Here is a 20,298-nt window from a genome sequence, read left to right as displayed (position 1 = left end):
GTCAAGGTCTTGAAGTTATAGTACCGTACATCAGTGATATGAAGCACCCCTTGACCTGAAGATAGCAAAGAGAGGGCAGACTCAGCTGTTAGCAAAGTGGGTCAGAGCAGCTGGCATGATGGCATGAATATTTAATAAAAAGAGCTCCAGAGTAAAGCCTCCCCAACAGTCAGGTTGATGTTAAGCAGTGTTAAACATCAGCGGCATGACAGCGTGTTGTTGACTCCCAACAGTAGATGTTACTTTAAATACAAGGCGAGGACCAATAAAGCTGCATCGTGGATGGATTGGATATGCATCCATCAAAGGCTTTCTTCTTCCTTAGAGCACTTCGGCTCGAGTCGGTACATGCCAAGACTGGGTAAGATGTTGGTAGTATGCTGCAAGCAATCGGACAAATATTCCTCAGAGTAGAAGATTGTCAATATTGAGAGAGCTTGATGCCAGATCAAGTTGTCCAGAATGCAATCAAGCATTTACTAAAATGCAGCGAATCAAATATTAGGCATATTAGGGAGAAGATTGTGGAACGGGACATCAAGGATGAATGGAAGTAGGTCAGTAGGAAAGACAGAGGAACAGGTACCATGTGGCGAGAAAGAAATGATGGGAATTGCAGCACGGCTTTGTCTTCATCGTTGTGTGTTTCGCAATGATTGGCAGTCTGTCACAAAGCCGCAGACTTCTTGATGAACACAACATGGTTTAATTTACTCCTTCAGGCAGAACGCCACTGCGCACTTGTCATCTATTCATAGAGGAGCATCCGCAAATAAGGCACACTGCCAATTAGAATTCAAAAAAGTATTTTGGTCTCATCCATCTGCTTTTCTCTATTGAGCTGAATACAAACAGGTCAGTCGGTATCTTTTTATCTTCTCTCTCTCCACATCTAAATGAGGGTTAACCTTCTTCGTGACACCTCTCATTTAGCAAATCAAGACCACCGGGCCCCACTCTATACTGGATGATTATCTCTCATGTGTGCACGAATATGAGTCCCATGCTGCTGAGCCAATTTAACTCTAACCACTCTTGAAAATGACGCAAGTGTGCGCGAGTTAGGGAGGACAGTGGTAAATAGAAAGGTGATTATATCAACTCCAGTCAATAAAATCTATTGAATTCCATTTAGAATTTAATCACTGGTTGTTGAGCATTTGATGACCACTGCAGTGAAACCCCCAAACTTGAACGCAACCATTCGACTTCGAAGCAAGGCATTTGCTCATATGAAAGAATTTTTCCTTACATCATCCACTGATGCGGAAAAAAGTTGAGTCATGTCGTAGCCGCAGCTTGTTTAAATTTATTGATTTCACTTCCTGCAGTTTTGTTTTCCCAACATGATAGCCCAGTTAATTGCAAGGACAGTAAAATGTAGCTATAACTGACTGAAGAGAAAAAAAAAACGAAGGGAAGAAAAACAGATCCGCATTTGTCGCCTCTGCAGGGTGCAGCTGATCAATAAACATGCTGTTTGCCTCTGCTGTAAATCATGTACGTGTAAATGTGCCAAGACCCCCGGTGGGCATGGAGGGAGGAATGAGGCAGACAACACTGGAGTGCAGTGCTGGCTGATGAATATAACAATAAAGAAAAGAGGAAGGACGCGAGAATGGGAAGGTGCTGAGGCAGAGAGCAAAGAGGAAAAACTCTTGATTTATCAACCTTGCAGCCATTGAGATAAATGAGAACTGCCTATGGTTGCTTGGTGGGGTCTGTTGGATGGATGATCACCATGTGCAATGCATTTGTTTACTTTTCTGGAACGTAGTTTCGCACCTAACTAACTATTTATTAACTAATTATTGTTTTTTTTTCTGTTTCATACTTGACTATCTTCTTTGTGTGCCTGCAGGTGAGACTTTAGCAGCCCTGTCACGCCCACAGCGCCCCCTTTCTGCCCGGACGGCCCACCACGCCCCGGTGCATATGAAAGGGTACCATGTCAGCCGTAGCTTGTCCCAGCATTCCTCTGGTGGTGGCGGAGGAGGCTCCTGTCACTGTCCGCCTGAGGACTGCGATGGCCCAGGGAGAGACTATTATCACGGGCATAACGACGGCCACTACTACCCACCAGGGGGTCCGGCTGAGGCTTTGGCGCTGGAGAGACACCATTCCCACTCCCATTCCCATTCTCACAGCCACTCAGGTGGGGGCACCTTCCCTCGCTCGCACCCCAGCCAGCATCCGCCTCTGCAGTCGTTTGACTCGTGTGAGGAATGCTTGTCGTCGGGTCATGGAGCTAAGATGCACCGCATCCCTCCGAACCTCATGGATCAGTTTGATAAGCAGGTACCTTTCCACCCCGATGGCTTCCACACACTTCAGTATCAGCGGTCAACTAGCGGAGGTGCCGAGCAGCGCAGTGAGAGTCCCTCACGTATCCGCCACCTGGTAAACTCGGTGCAACGTCTCTTTGCCAAGTCCCATTCCTTGGAGGCCCCTTCCAAACGGGAATACAATGGCACAAGAGGAAGCGGGGACTATCGAGGTGAGAGAGGAGGGGGTCACAGGAGTGGAGGGGAAGACAGCGGGGGTCAGTACTCCGGCCACCAGTCTCGCTCTGCTCGGAGGAACAAGTCTCGAGAGCGCAGTAAGAGCGGGGACTCTCGGCACGAGTCGGGGAGACGACACCGCAGCCGGACAGCCGGTTGGTGGAGCTCCGATGACAACTTGGATTCCGACAGCAGCTTTTTGGTGAGTGGCGGCAGGAGAGGTTACCCCAGCGGGCACGAGAGCCTGGATGCAGCCATTCAGGAGCTCACCATGAAGCGACCCAAAGAGCGAGGCGATGGGCAAGGCCCCGCGGAATGCATGGCATGTACCACCATTGCGCTGGCCGGAAGCGAAGGAGGTGGACAACACGGTCACACGGGTCACCCTGGTCACTCCTTAAAAAGGAGCACGTGGTCTGCCATGACAGTCAGTCAAGCCAGGGAGGTATACCCTTCTCGGAGTGGAGGAGGAGGCTATGACAAAGCTTTGGTGCCCATTGAAAACAAACTGAAGGAGAGGACTCTGCATTATCTGCAGGTGAGCGTATGAAACTGTGAATGAAGCTAAATGTTTTTAGGAATATGAGCTGTTCACTGATTCATGATGTAAAAACGGTGTGATTTATGTTTTCAATTTTTGTATTGTCAACTGTGGTAATTCAGTCAAATACACATTCCAAAACGTTTGCCTCCTGCCTTTAACAATGCCTAAGTCCCTCTATTCTTATCTCGATCTGGCAATAAGGAATGACAAAAACGACATTATATAAAGAAAGAGCGACACAAAGACGGATATAAAGTGTCAGGTACATTGATGGAGGGAAATATACGGGTGCCGAGATAAGAATCAAAACTGAGGGAAGAGATAAAGTGATGGCTGCTACTGGGACATAACAAAATAAGAGAAGAGCATGATGAGAAAATGGAAGCGATAGTGAAAGACCAGAGGGGGTTGGCAGATTAGACCCCCAAACATATTTGAAAGGAAGACTTTAAAAATAGACACTCAGGGGTAGGCCAAAGCCACAGTGCTGGATTGTATGTGTAAGTTTCATTGCTTGTTATCATTTTTGTGTGTCCTGTTATTGTCCTCTTTTGATTGTGCGTTTGTTTTCTCATTGCTCTGCCCATCCGTCTTCTCCACCTGTTATTCATCCTTTCTGTTCTTTCTCACTTTCTCCTCTTTCATCACCTCGTATGTCTATCCGGGCATGCGCCAACTCCTTCTGTCTTGTCTCTCTACGTTTGTGTCCGTCTCTCGCTCCGCTTGGCTACCTGCCTTTCTTTGTTGCAGTCAGCTTGCGACTGATGCTTCCTTTTCTTTTTTTTTTTTTTTCTTTCTCGCGCGTCAAGTGTTTATCCAGCTGTCAGAGTTTCTCTCTTTCTGTAAGTCGCTGTGTGGCAGTCTCTCTTGGTCGCTTTCTCTGTCTTTCTCTTGTGTACATGTGCAGCTTGATCTCAAAAGGAATTTAGTGGGATGTCATAAAATCCAAAGAGGTAGTCAGGTAATCAGTTGATGTGCTACTGGGAACTCGTTTCATTTTCCTTCAGGAATCATAATGTTCCCAACATGGTATGATGATAAACTCTACTCAATTCTCCTGAGATCATGTTGGCATGTGGCATGCATGTTTTTGTGCAGTCATACTTGTGGTGGATATTTTTTGAACTGCATGTCTACTACGTTTTGTGTAACAGGGAACGTTTTTTTAACCACAATAACAGAGAGGCAATACTTTCAATTACTCATGTGACCTTTGTTTAACACTAAAAAAAAAAGACCGCCTTGCCCAGTGTCAACAAGCTTGTACTCTACTCACAAGTTACAATTGTATTTTCAGAGCCTTTGTAGAGCTATTATTGATTTTCAAGTGAATGTCATTGTATCTCAGGTTCCTTCAGAAGACTGGGGGGGAGGATACGGTGGCGCAGACAGTGGAGGTGAGATTCCATGTCGTCGCATGCGCAGTGGAAGTTATATCAAGGCCATGGGCGATGATGACAGCGGCGATTCAGACAGCAGCCCGAAAGCCTCGCCCAAGTCCACCATGATCGCTCAAAGGGATGCCTTCAGACGATCCATCAGCATGGATCAAAGGTCAAACTCGGCATACGCACTGTTTAGCATAATACCGACACAGCACATTCACGCTGCAATCTGTTTAGTCGCTTTGCTGCTCTGTTGTTGCTGAACTCGGTCTGCCATTTGTCTGTGACATTTAATGCGTCTGTCATATTTCGATAACGTTGAGGATCATCGTGATAATAGGATGAGGATTTTCTCAACAAGATTCCGGAATAAATCCAATGATTACATTGCATAAACTATCTCCATGACCTCTAACTCTGGAATGACTCACGAGTCGGCTGTGTTTGACTTTAGGTATTCATGTAAGCAGTGTACGGACTCCTATCCGAACAGTCGGACGACACCCAAATCCCATGCGCGCTCGCGTAGTTACACTCGCTCGCTGACCAGCTCGCAGGTAACAGTGACTGACCGTGTCGATGATTTTGAGGAAATGCTCTATTGAAGCATTGACTTATTCAGATCTCTGCTTCAGTTGGGAGACACCCTGGACAGACAGTTTGAGGCCGTGTGCGAGACCATGTTCGGCGAAGTGGAGTCCCAAGCGGTCGAGGCTCTGGATCTCCCTGGGGTGTTCCGCACCCGTAGCCATAGCTATGTCCGCGCCATACAGGCCGGCTGTTCCCAGGACGACGACTGTCTCTCTGTATTTTCTATGTCTGGTCCCCAAGGAAGCATCAAGGCAGGAGCTGGTAAGTTTCTGTGCTATTCACTCTAACAGGAGGATTCTGCCGATGATGGTTGGGTGTAAATACTTATTTAAGGGCAGTAATCTTTGGGTTACGTTAAATTTGCTCAGTGGTCGTAACTCAGTTTACTCACGTATTCCCATTGCAATTTGTTTGCTCCGAGTTTAGCCAAGCAAATCTGACAAAATAAATTAAAGCCTGTGCACTGTCAAAAATCGTCTCCTTCACCTGACAAACAAAATATAATCTTTGCTTACAACCATGCACGCTCATCAGATTTGAGTGCATCTGTTCAACCGAGCCGTTAAGGTGAAGAAGACGGGAAGGGAGGGCAAGGGAAGGTTGGAGGGCCTAATTTTAATATCTCCAAGGAAATTGCTTCATCTTCTAAAGAGGTAGCCTTCAGCTTGCTCATGGGAAGAGTCAAGTCCTGCATATAATTTAGAATTATGCAAAAAAACGTTTATTTATTCACACTCGTCTTGCTACGAGTCATTTCTCACCTATTTTTCCCTCCCTCTAATTTAACGCCCTTCATATCCTCCAATTCCGTCCCCTAATTCTTCTAGTCTGTCCCTTTTGTAAGTATCCATCCCTGCCCCCTTTTTCTCTCAACAACCCAACTATGCCTCTGTCTCCCTCTCTCCCACTTCTCTGACACTTCAGTCTTTCCTTATCGCAAAGGTGCTCCTCCCCCACTTCCACCTCGCATGTCCAAGTCTTCGCTATCGGTGAGAGCCCAGAGCAGCACCGAGTCCACCCAGGACGCTTACTACCAGAGCAGCCACGGGCGACCCAAACTGCACAGTAACTCAGTGGACCTGGGCTGCGCCGACGGACCTTCGGGACGCTCTTCCAGAGTTGGCTACTACACCGCCACAGGCCCGGGGCGATCCCGGCAGCACAGTAACTCAGCAGAGAGCCTGGATGGAGGGATCAGGGGCTCGCGGGAAATGGTGCCCTACGGAGGAGGTCCAGGAGTCGGCGTACGGGCCAAACACAGCAGCTCGGCTGATAGTTTGCTAGAGGGACCACCGAGGCCAGCCAGGGAGAGGGAAAGTCGGGTTGGGGGGAGCCTGGGGAAGTCGGTCTCTCTGCCGCAGAACAGCATTGTTTTGAGTAAAGCTGGAGGGCAGGATGATGGATGCAGTGGAAGGAAGTGGAGGCCGTCTATTGCTGTGCAGGTGAGGAACAAATATGTCTTCATGATAGTGTATTACCGGCAACACCGCTTTATGTAAGGGGATACGTTCCAGAGAGAGAAACTGTTTTAAAACATTTTATATCGGCTATATGCCGTCTAGATGAGGACTTCTATTTGAGAAATTGTGCTTCGTATGAAACAAAGTTGTCAATCTATCTTTATGGGAGACTCACAATTACAAAAAAAAAATTCTCAATAATCAGTGGATTAGGTAACTAACTCTACTGAATTATTACAAACATGACATGGATGACAGTACTCTCCAAATACAATGACCTCAGACGATAGGGAAACATTCTGTTGCTTTCTTGCCAAGAGAGAAACGAGATGAGTGATTAGATCGGCGTCTGGCTTGGCAGCTGTGTTTGTCATTCCCAGATCGGAATTTACTTATGATGCATACCGAGCACACATGTCTGGCTGACTCATATCCGACCTTTTTTTAGAACATATTTTTCATTAGCATAACATGTGATCACAAAACACCTGGGCCTTCGATGGTGTGGTGTCCTGCCTTCATGAACCTAATCATCATCATCATCACGCCATGTCAATATACGCGATATTACAAAAGAACATCTTGTCGTCAGTCAACCAAAGTATGTAACATGGTTCGATTCTGATTGGGCAATAACTGAAATACAAATATAACTACAAAAAAAGGATATAAGGTGAAGGATTTTACATAAAGGGATAGCGGAGAGTGAATTGGTCTTTTCTTTTCTATTCCAGGTGGACAGTTCAGAGACTCTGTCAGATTCAGATGCAGATGGCAAAGCGCTGACAGAGGTTCATTCGATAGGAGTACAGGTGGAAGATGACAAAAGGTAATGTTCAATTATTCTTACCCACTGCTCATACTCGGTATGTGACATTTAAATCGGCGCAAAAACTTAAAATGTACTCAACTATATTTACTCCCCAAAATATGTATTCATCATAATTTACAAAAGCCTTTAATTGCGTCAGGACCCCTAACAGCGCAAACACCTTTGGTTGATTTCGCCAAAAGATTCTATTTTACATTTCATCAGACGTCACAGCGTGAAGTCTGTAACACCTTTCGCTTTTTCTAACCATTAGCGTGCACCCCTACTGTTATGGTTCCGTGTGTGCTTTGGCCTCGAAGCCTTTGGTCATGTTCACACATAAGCAGCATCTCACACTAAAGACTGAGCGGTGTCCCATTGTCATCGAGTGTCACACCTCAAACTGTCACACAGCATGGACGAGAAAGGGAAATGTGAATGCTATGACAACATCCGTTGACTCGTTTGTCATATGCCAGATGATTTAGCAGGACTTAGTGAGAAAGTACTATTGAGTTGCAGTGTGATGCTCACCGCATAAATTACCCAGAAGGGATAAGCGAAAAAAATGGAGTCTTTGGCGTGCGATGGCAGTGCGTAACGGATGGCTTTTGGGCTTGCTGTGACTTCCCCGTGTCACAGACGGGCCCGTTTCAAGCGCTCCAACAGCGTGACGGCGAGCGTGCAGGCCGACCTGGACCCCGAGGGCTTCCCGGGGCTCAGCGTTGCCGTGCCAACGCAGGATAAGAGTCTCCAGTTTGGTTGTTCCTTCCAACGTCATTCATCGGAACCGGAGTCAGCTGGCCAGTACACGGAATGCCACCGCACTGTCCATACACAGGGACAATGGGCCTATCGAGAGGTATGTGGCCATTTCCCCAAATTAGGTCACCCCAATGGTCATTTGAGGAGCTTAATGGGACCGTCGCAAAACTGCCCCCTTATTGGTGTCATCGTTCCAGGACTTTATCCAGAGCGGGTACACTACAGAAGCTTGTCCAGGAGACCCACGGTCGCATCAGCATCAGCACCTTCCTCCCCGTTCTCACTCGCCACTCCCCCTCACATCGGAGCGAGCGTGGGCTGGGACACCCTCCTTAGAGGGTCCCCGCAGCCTGCCCGACTCGGGTCGAGCCTCCCCCTGCATGAGGGACGGCGAATTCTTCTTGCGCCTCCTGCAGACGGAAGTGGAGAGGATGGAGGGCTGGTGCCAGAACTTGGAGAGGGAGGCGGAGGAGAATGAACTCCCTGAGGAGAGTGAGTTTGCGAAGGAGGGGGGGGTGCTTTTGAGATCAGTGCAATAAACAATTTCTGTCTTCAACTTCTTTTGGGTTTTTTTCCCCAACTATTTCCAGTTCTAGAGTTGATTCGCAACGCAGTTGGCAGTGCACAGATGCTCATGTCTCAGAAGGTTCAGCAGTTCTTCCGCCTCTGCCAACAAAATGTGGTGAGTTTGTGTGATTGCATGAGAAGTCATGACTAAAAGATTACAGCGGTGGTTGAACACAAGATGTAGTCTTCTGATTCGCGTCATTATTCTTCTTATAGAGTACTTTTTGAGGGCAGTCTTTCTTCTTCAAAAAAGTTACACTTGATATTTGTAGAACAATTGAGCAGTACGCTTTATCTAGTGATGCCATCAATGACTTCTTCAATCTGGAATTAATATTTGATGGGTTCGGTTGAACATATGCCTCGAGACTTGCTTATATTTACATCTGGCGTAAATATTTAACCGTTTAGCATGTATCTTATCTTGTCTCCTCACCCACCCCAGGACCCGTCTTGTTACCCCCAGCCCACCTCTCAGGACCTAGCAGGCTTGTGGGACCTACTTCAGCTTAACATAGAAGACATCCGGATCAAGTTTCAAGATCTCCAGAGGCTCAAAGAGTCTGGCTGGAAACTCCCCTCTGAAAAGAAGGTGAGCCAAACGACCATGGGTTCGCTTCAGTTCTCCCCCAGAGCTAAACTGGCTATGTGGAGAAGACTACCGCAGATGTCCTCAATACCGTCGCATGCTGCGAGAATGCAAAATCACAATGAGAACTGAACTGAGTACCAAATTCAAATGTTGTCTATACAACAGCACATCTTGTTGCATTCTCTAGAACATTCACTAAATTCCGCCTCATACTGGCAGAACTAACCATTGTTTCTCTTTCCCTCTTTTTCCTTCACATTGTCATTGACCATTCATGTTCTTCCCACATTGTTCCTTTTCCTTAACCAATGAATGCACTACCTGAATTCTTTCAATCCATCTCTCACACAACCAAACAAAACTATGTATCCACACCCATGATCACCTTCGTTGGGCTATAGGAGGATAAGAAGCTTCCTCCTCCCTTACCAAAGAAGCCAGCTGGCGGGGTGAGTGGCAGCCTCCGTGCGGATAGCGTCGCGGATGGAGGCGGCGGAGGCGGGTCAGGGGGCCTGGTGGTGCCTCGTGTAGGGGGGCACACCCTACCGATGAGGGAGAAGTCCCTGGACCTCATTGAACGTCAGAGGACAGAAGCGAGAAGGAGGCTGCTGCAAACCAAGCGTACCGCCTCCTTCAGGCAGAATTCGGCCACAGAGAGTGCAGACAGTATTGAGATCTACATTCCCGAAGCCCAGACTCGACTCTGAAATCCCCCTGAGCCACGTCACCCTGACCAGCAACCAAGTCCTTGGCAGATCTGGATTACCTCCAGGTCATTACTAAATACTCCGCTTCCTCCTAGACTAGAGCGTTTCCATAAATACACTTCCCATTACTCTTAATTCAGTTCTCAAGCAGTAACAGCCACTTGCGTGTCTTGAAAATTGCACATATTACTGACACAGAGGCCTAAAACAAAAAAGTAGAGGAGCTAGCAGATATAAATTATCGCCTTTTTTCAACATCAAGACTATTTTATTTATTTATTTATTTATTTATTTACATTTTCATTGATTTATTTCATTTTATTTTATTTTTGGGCTGACGACAAGAAACTTTTTTTGACAATGGTGATTTGCTGAGGCTCTGGCACTAGTTGGTAGCATGCCCGGTCATGTTCACTGAAAATAAAAGGGCTCAACAGGCACAAAACCTCTATAACAGGAGATGATGAGACTTCACATATTTGAATTCCTGTTGCCACCCCAGGAGGGGAAAACACTCTACATTCGTAGGGTGTTCCATTCCCAGTAACATGTATCCATTCTCTTCACTGACACTGCCAGTACGGATAATGAAACATGCCCTCTGATGGTTTGCTCTTCGCCACCATCTTCTTAGAACCAGATCACAAAGCACTTCCCGTTATCTTTTATTTGCTTTTGTCATCAAACGTATTCATGCAAAAGAGCAATTGGAACACACTTGGGAAAAAAAACAACAACAACCGTACAAATATGCTAATTAAGACTTGCAATATTTAAAAAATGACAACGTTTGATAATACTCAGATTTTTGGTTTTGGCCCACACCTCTTTGAACGTTCATCGTGAGATTTTCTTGAATGAACGCTTGCTACCCCGTGCACACTGATTCTTCCCAAATGAAGCGATTGCAGGGTGGCATTCGAGCCTGACAGCATCATAGGCCATAAAAATAGTTAAGTTTGATTGGCTGAAGTGGCTTTTCAGGACTCCACTGAGATAAGGGGGATGTGGGGGGCTACATTCAACTGTGAGATTATAGCACCACTAAGTGGTCGATTTAGAATGCAACAGCAGTATGTAGTTTGAATTTAATAAGATGCCCTTATGACAAACCGACAATATTTTGTTTTTTCCGCCACGTAATGTAGCTCTTGGCAAATATTGACTTAACTCACTGCTAAAAGCAAAAATGACATATCTCAATTAGAATGGTCACAAGATGAAAACTCGCAACTATTTGTGAGTGAATTTGATTTATGGATCTTGAGTAGGAAGCGCAGCACTGTAGCATGATTTTCAATAATTGTGTTCACCCACATAAAAAAAAAAAAAAAAGAAACAACTGCAACACATTTCTGATTTCAATATTTTATATGGACGTTTTGTACAACGCTTTATGTGAATGCGGCGAGAGAAAGGATGATGGAGACCAATGAAATTCAGCCATTCGCATGATTTTCTTTTCTCCAAATATCGCAATGGAATCTGGCAAATATTTTAACAGGAGATGTATATTTTATAATATAATCTACATTTATAGATAGAGACTATTGAGTACAGCGTACACAAAGGCCTATATCAAAATGTGAAATACCACTGTATTATTATTATTATTATTAATTATTATTATCCCATAGACTTGTGTGATGTTACTGCTGTGTGGCATATGCGGGTGCAGCACAAGATTTTATGAGTGCTGGGTCAGGTTCACAGGGTAAAAAAAAATATATATATATATATATATATGTTAGTTGCCAAGTCAAATCCTTTGGAGCTTCAATGACATATACTCTCTCGTCTTATTTCCGCTTTAGAACCAACGACATGTGCCTAACCAGCTATGCGTGGTGGTTACTGTTCAAGTTTACAGCGTGTACGTTACGTGCGGTGTGTACATAGAATTTCTGAGATTACGTTCGGAAGAGAAATTTCCGATCCTTCTTTGTCAGCCCTTCACTTGGACTCTTTCTGGAATACTTTGTGTTGGCACTGCATGTTTTGAAAGAGATTAATTAGCCTGCCGACGAGAGCTAATTTTGTAGCTTTAAAAATCTTTGTACAGAAATGTTTAAGGGACGATTTGGGTGGCAAAAAGCGGGAAATGTTAAGTTGACAACATCTGAGTGGCTCATCAAACAAAGCACAAAGACCTGCTTTTTTTATATATATATATATACTCTTACTGCACTGTGAAGGACTCCTGACTGGTCTTTTCATCGTAAGGATTCAACAAGTATTTATCCACAGTAGCAAGTTCTTCAATTCTCAAGTGGCGGAGTTGAGTGACTATAGCTTTGCATTTTTTTTTTTTGTTATGTCGCCTATTCCACTCTGAGTGCAAGGACCCTCGCTATAAATATCACGCAGCAACACACGAGTCACCAGACTGACTGGATGCCACAAAACACCTGTCACCTCTTCCGAAACGTGCAAAACATTCAGAGCCAGATGAACAACCCCCGAGTACCTCAGCCTTTGTGACCCGGCCGGGCCTCTGTCCTCAGGGGATTCTCTATACACTGACACAACCGTTCAAAAAAAAAAAAAAAAAAAAGAACAAAACACAAAAGAGTGCTTTTTAAAATTATGGTACGGGAGAGCGCCAGAGTGGGCGCAACAAAAGGGAAGACCGCATCTGGTGAACATCTTGCAGCTGCAGATTTGAGTTTTAGGTGGACATTTCTAAGAGGCTGCTCTGATTGGTAAGACGCTTTTTTTGAGGGTGCGCTGATTTCAATTTACTTTGTTGTCCTTATATTAATTTACAATAACATATTTTTCAGATTATAAGGCGCATTTAACATCCTTTAATTTCCTCAAAAAATTAACAGTACGCCTTATATATGGATATTGAATAACGTTTTGAAAACCAAATTTCAAAACTGGGCTCACAAATGAAGCATTGCTTACAAAAATAATTGCTACCCCAAAATTGCCTATTCGTTTAAGTTCCTCGTTATTGTATTGATTGCACAATTGGGACACGCAAACATAATCCACAGAGCAGCCAAGAGACATGTAACTGAAACTCCAATGTGCCTTTAGCACTGAGATATTATCAACACTGTAACGTTGGAACAAAACGATCACACAAACACCCTGCCACTCTTTTGTTTACAAAAAAAATGTAAATACGTGTTGCAAACGGACATTGCTCTACTCAATATCACATATATTGTTACTACAATATGATTATTAGTTGTAGTGTGGTTATTGCCATTAAAAAAAGAGGGAGGGGGGGTAACAATAGCCACCACTGTCATTCTTATGAACTTATTATTCTATATAACAAGGCGTGAGTCTTGTGTACAATAACTAGCTTAATGTGTTAGGACGTGTCTTAAAAAGCGCTGCTAGGATGATGGACAACAAAAGGGACAAGAACTCTGGGAAGACAAACTGTATTTCTCTCTGGGATCGACGACGGCTATTACGCCAGCCAGGAATGAAAGATCACAAAAGAGGGACGGAGTCAAACATGACTGCGTCCTCTTTTGAATTTAAAGGCGGAACTTCCTGATGTTAGTCCACTATATTATGTAGCAAAAGCGAAAAATGTCCTCTGCCCTCGTTCCATCATGTCGCCCCGATACGGCGGATGTTTTTTTTTTTTTTTCCTATTGTCAAACAGTGCCAAGACAACATAGTGTACATAGAAACATTCTTTTTGTTGTTGTTGTTGTTGTCATTTGAAAAGAAATGACTAGCACATATAGCAATACCATTAAGATATAAAAGCAGAGAAGATGGAGAGAGAAGATGCATGCTTGAGAAACACCACGGTGACTTGGTCGGGGATCATGGTTCATGGTTCTGTTTGTTGTGTTGTGGGTCTCATTGTGTACATACCATTTTGTATTATTTACTGTAAAAAAAATAATAATAATTCATGGCTCTGGATGTGTTCAAGGAGCACGTCTGAAAGCCCAGAGAGATGGCACACTGTGACGTGGTTTACCCCTCAACACAGAATGTAACGCGGTCAAAACATTTTCTAAAGGCTAATATTATTACTATTAATATGATGATTACTATAAAGCTATTTTAGCCAGTTAAACAAGGCTCTTGTGTCTCCTTTGTCTTTATTTAGTGTTTTTGTCTTTCTAGTAAAGGGGAAAAACAAAATTGCATTCTTATTTTTGTTTTTGGGGGGGGTGATTTGTTAATATGCAACAAGGCATAAATTATTTTTAAATTAGTATTTGTTATGTGGAGTCAAACATAAAATGGCTTTTTGAATGGCTTTAATGTTTTTGTGTTTCTAGTAAAGGGGGGAAAAAACACATATTTTGTTTTTGTGTTTCTAGTGAAGGAGGAAAACAAAATTGCATTCTTATTTTTTTGTGTGTGTCTGGGGGGGGGTGATTTGTTCCCATGCAACAAGTCAAAAATTACTATTAAATTATAATTTGTAATGTAAAGTAGAGCCAAATATAAAACGTCTTTTTGGATGGCTTTAATGTTTGTGTGTTTCTAGTAAAGGGGGAAAACAAAACTGCATTATTGGGGGGTTTTTTTGGGGGGGGGATTTGTTAACATGCAACAAGACAAAAATTATTATTAAATTATTATTTGTATTATAAAGTAGAGCCAAACATAAAATGGCTTTTTGATCTGTACGTTTTAAAGGTTGTACCTTGCAATGTTGAACGTTCACTTGACACCATCCAGTTTGAGAGTCCAGGCTTTTCCAGCCGTGTCGGCAAGTTCAGGTAAAACAATCGTAAGGCCGGCATTTGGTTTGATAGGTGACCAAGATAAAGGCACCGTGTTCCCCAACAACGTCACCTGGATGACAATCAACAATGTTCGATTAAAAAAAAAAAAAAAGGCTTATAATACCGCATGACTAACTGTGTTCTACCTTGGTGTTGGCTGATGTTTTGGGTTCCAAAAGCTGCACAGTGGTCTTGGGGGGTTTTCTCGTCAAGATGGCATAAACACTGTCCCCTTTGGATGTATACCTAAAACACCAACAAACCGTTACTGCATCAGAAAAAAAAAAATCAAGCAAGAGCATCTAAAATGACCTACCATACTGGCACGGAGGTGTTTTCCATCTGAACCCTCCAAGGTTCGGAGGAGTAGACAGCCTCCCCATTGACTTCAAGCCAAGCACCGACTCCCCTCAGCCGCTCCTCAAACACGACTGGGATCATTCCGTCAGGAGTTGGGCCCACATTTAGGAGGTAGTTACCTCCGAGCGCCACAGTGTGAACCAGATCCTGAGCAGAGAGCAAGCAAAAAAAGTCAATTTTAGGACTGATTATGTATTTGGCTTGAATTTAATCACCTCTATGATAGTAGGAAGGTCCATCAGGTCACTCATCTTCATGTTCCTGCGGTAACCCCAAGATAACTTGTCCACAGATGTGCATTTCTCCCACTTGTGTGAGGGCAGCTGACCTGGTGTATATTTGTCTTCACAGTTATAGTAACCTCCATGTTTACATGCACAGCCAGCTCCCCATCTGTCATTGGTCACCACTGTATCCTAAGAAACACTACATTAGTTGAAGAAATTAAAAAAACAGCAATTACGGTTTAATAATGATGCATACTTTAACAGGGCTATCGTTGTAGAGCCAGGCAAGGAACTGCGTGGAATTCCAATACGTGTCAGGCGCTTCCCAGTCTCCGTCAGACCATATCACCTCAGGTCTGTACCTGCAAACAGGATGCTGAAATTTACTAAAGGCCTCTGCGTTCATTTATAGTGGATGAAAATGAAGGTATACGTCACCTCACGACCATATTATACAACTCCGGTAATAATTTATGAAGCACAAACTCCTGAGTTTGGAATCCATTCTGCTTGTCCTTCAGGTAAAGAGGGTGGAACCACTCGTAAAGGGAATTGTAGAGTCCAAAGTGCAGCGACCTAGATATGGAAATAACCATATTAAAGACAAGCATCATAAAAAAAAAAAAGAATCAGTAAAACGACAGTAGAGTTAATCTTGAATCTTAATGAAACACATAGAACACACACCGCTTCCGCACAGCCTCCCCCAGGTCTCCGACGAGGTCTCTGTGCGGACCGGTATCGACAGAATTCCAGTTCCAAGAATTGGGAGATTCCCAATTGGTAAAACCTTCATGATGTTTGGCTGTCAAAACCACATATCTACATTAAAAGGACATAAAGAACAATACAATGTGGTCAAATGAATCTGGACTGCAAGAGCCCCCCTTATGCAAAAAAAAAAAAAAAAAAAAAACTCACTTTGCCCCAGAAGCATTGAATATATCCGCCCACTCCTCCGGGTTAAAAAACTGAGCATGAAACTGGGGTGCAAATTCCGGGTAGCTGAACCCAGGCGGGTAATTGTGGTTCATATAAGCAAGACATTTGGGATCAGGAGGTTTTTGACCTTGCCAGTGCCACCAGAACCACTCGCTGTCAAAACCAGGTACGGAAAACACTCCCCAATGGATGAAGATGCCTACTTTTGCCTCACCATACCAGGATGGTAGAGGACGGGCATCCAGACTCGTCCAGTCTGCAGTGTAGCGAGCTCCGCATGCAAAAGTGACAAGTAAAAGGACAAAAGTTAACACGACCATGGCGGCATTGGTTAAAATATCTGCACTTCAATGATTTAAGACTAACTTAGACGCTTATTGCAGCGTTACATTTGCACGTTGGTCATTGTTGTGGTTCTGAATCACGCGGTCCCAGATGTCATGTGACTTCCTCACTACAATCTCATTTAAAAGGAACGAGCGCCCTCTGGCGAGTTGTAGGACAAAGATTTGTGTTGTGCGCTCCAATTAAAATCAATTACAAGCGTCATCCAAAAATATGCAATACTCCTGTAAATACCTGAAAATGCTACTCAAGTACAGTAATAATTATTTGCAATTTGTTACATCTCCCAAGTATTTTAAAGTGTTTGAATAAAAACATTGGCCAATATTTCTTCTCCTGCTTATAATAATTTAATTTACTTTCTTGTCACCGTGGGATAGTAGGAAACGCAATTTCGATCTCTTTGGGTGTCTTGACATGTGAAGAAATTGACGATAAAGAAGACTTTGATTTTAATGCCGTCGGAAATGTATTTGTCGCTATTGTTTATTTCGTTTGCATCAAACAATTTCTCCCCTTATCACAAATGTAGACAATCACATTTTATTTTCCATGCGATCAATATTTTATTGTCTGCTGTTAAATCATGTTCTAAAGTAAAAATACATCTCCAGTAGTAGTAGGGGGGGAAAAAATAGCAACAAAAAATAGTTGTCTTCAATGGTCTGGATGGTCGCGGTCCTCACGAACACCCTGATCCCGGGAGGGACGCTCCAACATCTCATTGGAACTCACAGTGGCTCCATCTTGCAAACAATCCTGGACTTGATGACTCGTTTCCGGACAAGTGTTCTTATTGTGGGTCAAATCAGAAGCCCATTTGTCCTTCTTTTGAGACAACGAGCCCTCGTCAGAGGCCCTCTTGCCTTTGCCCGTCCGGGACGCCGAGTCCCGTCGGGAAGTCTTCCAAGTATAGCCCAACCGCTTCAAGACCCGCTGGGTAGTTTTGATCGAAATGGGCTTCACTGCGGTGCAGTTGTACAACCTCTGGATCTCCGTGAGGGAAGCCTGGTTGTTGGCCTCCACCACTCGCTCCATTTGCTTCTCTCCTAGCTCATCAACAAAGCGTTTCCTGCAGTGACTCCGCTCGCTGCAGGTCTTCTTTTTGGAGCACCAGTCCCTGTACACTCGGGACACGGCGGTCTTGGAGAAGCCCAGCTGGCTGACCGTTTCTGAGATGCTGCGGCCAGCGCTCCGGACACCGACGATTAGGCCCCGCTCAAACTCGCTTAAGTCCCGCGACTTGCCCATTTGCCGTCTGGGTCCAAATTCTGGACTGTGAGGCACCGCAAGGTCCTCTTTTGCCCACCTTGTCACTCTTGTTTTGATGCAAGCTGAGCTCTCACTTTTATTTGCAAGAACCTACACTATCTTCTTCGACGGTGTAGCTTTGTTGTACTATGGACTCACTAACGCCCTCCTGTGGCAGCTTTAGGTACTACTACACTGATATTATCGTCATACTAATGCAATCAACGCTTTTTAATACATTTGGGCGCATTTTTTTTTTTATTATTATTGGTGTTAGGGTTATAAGAATCAAAGAAAACAATGAAAGTGAGGTGAACGCATTCAAATAAAACAGACACGAAAGAAAATAGTGCAGCAAAGTATGCTATTTATATCCAACTTAAAAACGCTTTAAAGTTGTTCTTTATTTACATCCATGGCTGGGTGCGAGGCAAAATCCTACATCCAATCAAGACTTACATTCAGACAGTATTTGTAGTTTTTAAAGGTCTACTCACAAATAAAACTATTGAAATGCATCGCATGCTGCAAACAAATGGATTAGTTGTAGCGTGAAAAAAAATCTAAATCTGATCATAATGTGGATGGACATAAAGTGCTTTCTGAAGGTTTCCCACTGCAGCTTTCAAGTTTCAATTGTATTGCAGTGACCTCACAATTTTTTAATCAATATATTTTTATTACTGTCATAAATGTGCTCGGGGTGTATGAGTTCAATGTTTTAGTGGTGGGGGGGACTCAATCCACTCTATGCAAATGCTCCAGAAGACAAATGAGTGCATAAACAATATAAATACATCAGGAGACATACATCAGCATTGCATGCTGCCAGTGAAGTAAATGAAAGACATATGCAAAACAATGTGATTGCATTAAGGTTCTAGTTTAAAAATTAACATTGGTGATGGAGAATAGTGCAAGAAAGTGCATGGCCACAGGCACTGGTGGTCTTCGAGGTCCAGGTGGAGTCCTTACGAGCATTCTAAGCCCGCTTTGGTTGCTCCAACCACGGGGACAGTCACACTCGCAGTCACGGTTCCTCTGTCTTGACGAGAAGTATGCAGACTTTTCCTACATGCAACCGATTCCGTGACGTGGTCCGTATGCGAGGGAGAGTTCTCCACGGCGTCGCTTCGGTAGGTGGACCCCCGGGTGTAGCCCAGTCGCTTTAAGACCCGCTGGGTGGTCGTGATGGAGATGGGCTTCTCCACGTTGAAATTGTACAACGTCTGGATCTCCTCGATTGTGGCTTGGTTGTTGGCCTCCACGACTCTCTCCATCCGCTTCTCACCCGTCTCGTCGACGAGCCGTTTCCTCCCGCAAGCCCTCCGCTCACTGGAGGTCTTCTTCTTGCAGCACCAGTCCTTGTAGACCCGGGACACGGCCGTCTTGGAGAAGCCCAACTGGTTGACAGTTTGCGAGATGCTGCAACCGGCGCTTCGGGCGCCCACAATCAGGCCCCTCTCGTACTCGCTCAAGTCCCGCGACTTGCCCATGAGCCCCCCAGTGTGGTGCAACACCCTCGCTGGAGGAAAATGTGACAAAACTCTCTTTTTGAGGCCCTTAGCCTCCTTTGTTTTGATGGAATCGAGCTCAAACTGAAAACATTAGCGAGTGGTAAATAAAGCTTTTCTTCTTTGGTTTGCTTGTTTAGCAAATGTCTGCCCTCCTCGGGTAGGTTTTGGTACTACACTTCTATACGGCATTTTTATTATGAATAAAAATGGTTTAATTTTTTCTTCTGTCCTTGACACTTCATTCTGTTTATTAAATAATCAGACGAGTGTGAATACAAGTAAGTAAAATAGACATTTAATGTACAATAACAAATATTAGGAACATACAGGCATATTGATGTTACCTTGACAGGTAAATGCCACAAATGCATGCAAACCAAAAGACAAGGGTGAATTTCATAACATCACTTTCATCATACAGTCAAATTAAATACGTGGTCATATAATTAAAGTGCAAAAAAACATTGCAAGCTTGTAAAAAAAACACTTTTAATAGTCTTCAATTATCTATGTACGAAAAGATATTTAAGAACATCATGGAGAAGAAAAGAAACATTCAATTGCTCACAACAGATTTACATGACCGTTTGAGCTCTTTGAGACCTTGTTAAATATTAAAAGAAAAATACATCAACAAGGGTGTGCACCTTAAATACAACCTAATCAAATAAGGTAAACCTCAACAGATTGTATGACACAATTCACTTGTTGATTTTCATTATTTCAAAACTGCATGCTTTTTCATTGGGCACCACACAGTCAGTACGCATGGCAAAAGTGTGCTTTCTCGGGAAGTGCTTCAAAGTATCTTATTCTAGTATTTCCATTCATTTAAAAGTGTCTCCAACCTTGATGCTGGTCAAAACACAGCATGTAACATTTGAACTGAACTTGACGGTGGAGTAATTTTTTCAGTCGGAATACTTCATAATAATAAATAATTGCATTGGGTTTTAAGCACAGTGGTGATGTAATACTGTATACAATGTTAACGGTAGCTGTCATGCTTGATAAA

General features: G+C 43.8%; 2 protein-coding genes across 4 annotated transcripts in view; one reads left to right on the top strand and one right to left on the bottom strand.

Moving 5' to 3' along the window:
• Positions 1–16,605, bottom strand: part of LOC147041006 (tissue alpha-L-fucosidase-like) — a 56,535-nt gene extending 39,930 nt beyond the window's left edge. For all 3 annotated transcript variants that reach the window (XM_085900679.1, XM_085900681.1, XM_085900680.1), the window contains exons 1-8: positions 16,150–16,605; positions 15,916–16,050; positions 15,667–15,804; positions 15,485–15,590; positions 15,217–15,417; positions 14,958–15,148; positions 14,788–14,887; positions 14,560–14,711 (exon numbers count right to left, since the gene is read on the bottom strand). In XM_085900679.1, coding sequence (XP_085756805.1) covers positions 14,577–14,711; positions 14,788–14,887; positions 14,958–15,148; positions 15,217–15,417; positions 15,485–15,590; positions 15,667–15,804; positions 15,916–16,050; positions 16,150–16,490 — 1,347 coding nt within the window. In that variant the 5' untranslated portion in view covers positions 16,491–16,605 and the 3' untranslated portion in view covers positions 14,560–14,576. The remainder of the gene's footprint in view (positions 1–14,559; positions 14,712–14,787; positions 14,888–14,957; positions 15,149–15,216; positions 15,418–15,484; positions 15,591–15,666; positions 15,805–15,915; positions 16,051–16,149) is intronic.
• On the top strand, positions 1,936–10,178 carry dlgap3 (discs, large (Drosophila) homolog-associated protein 3). The gene is made up of 11 exons (XM_085900678.1): positions 1,936–3,039; positions 4,394–4,599; positions 4,885–4,987; positions 5,066–5,282; positions 5,946–6,463; positions 7,216–7,310; positions 7,935–8,154; positions 8,255–8,549; positions 8,648–8,739; positions 9,070–9,216; positions 9,618–10,178. The coding sequence occupies exons 1-11, from the start codon at positions 1,936–1,938 to the stop codon at positions 9,921–9,923; spliced, it is 3,303 nt and encodes a 1,100-aa protein (XP_085756804.1). The 3' UTR covers positions 9,924–10,178.
• Positions 16,606–20,298: the final 3,693 nt, after the last annotated feature.

The sequence above is a fragment of the Syngnathus leptorhynchus genome, chromosome 20, assembly GCF_054491065.1.
Source record: "Syngnathus leptorhynchus isolate UIUO chromosome 20, UIUO_Slep, whole genome shotgun sequence".
Lineage (NCBI taxonomy): Eukaryota > Metazoa > Chordata > Actinopteri > Syngnathiformes > Syngnathidae > Syngnathus > Syngnathus leptorhynchus.
This window is presented reverse-complemented; position numbering and strand designations above follow the sequence as displayed.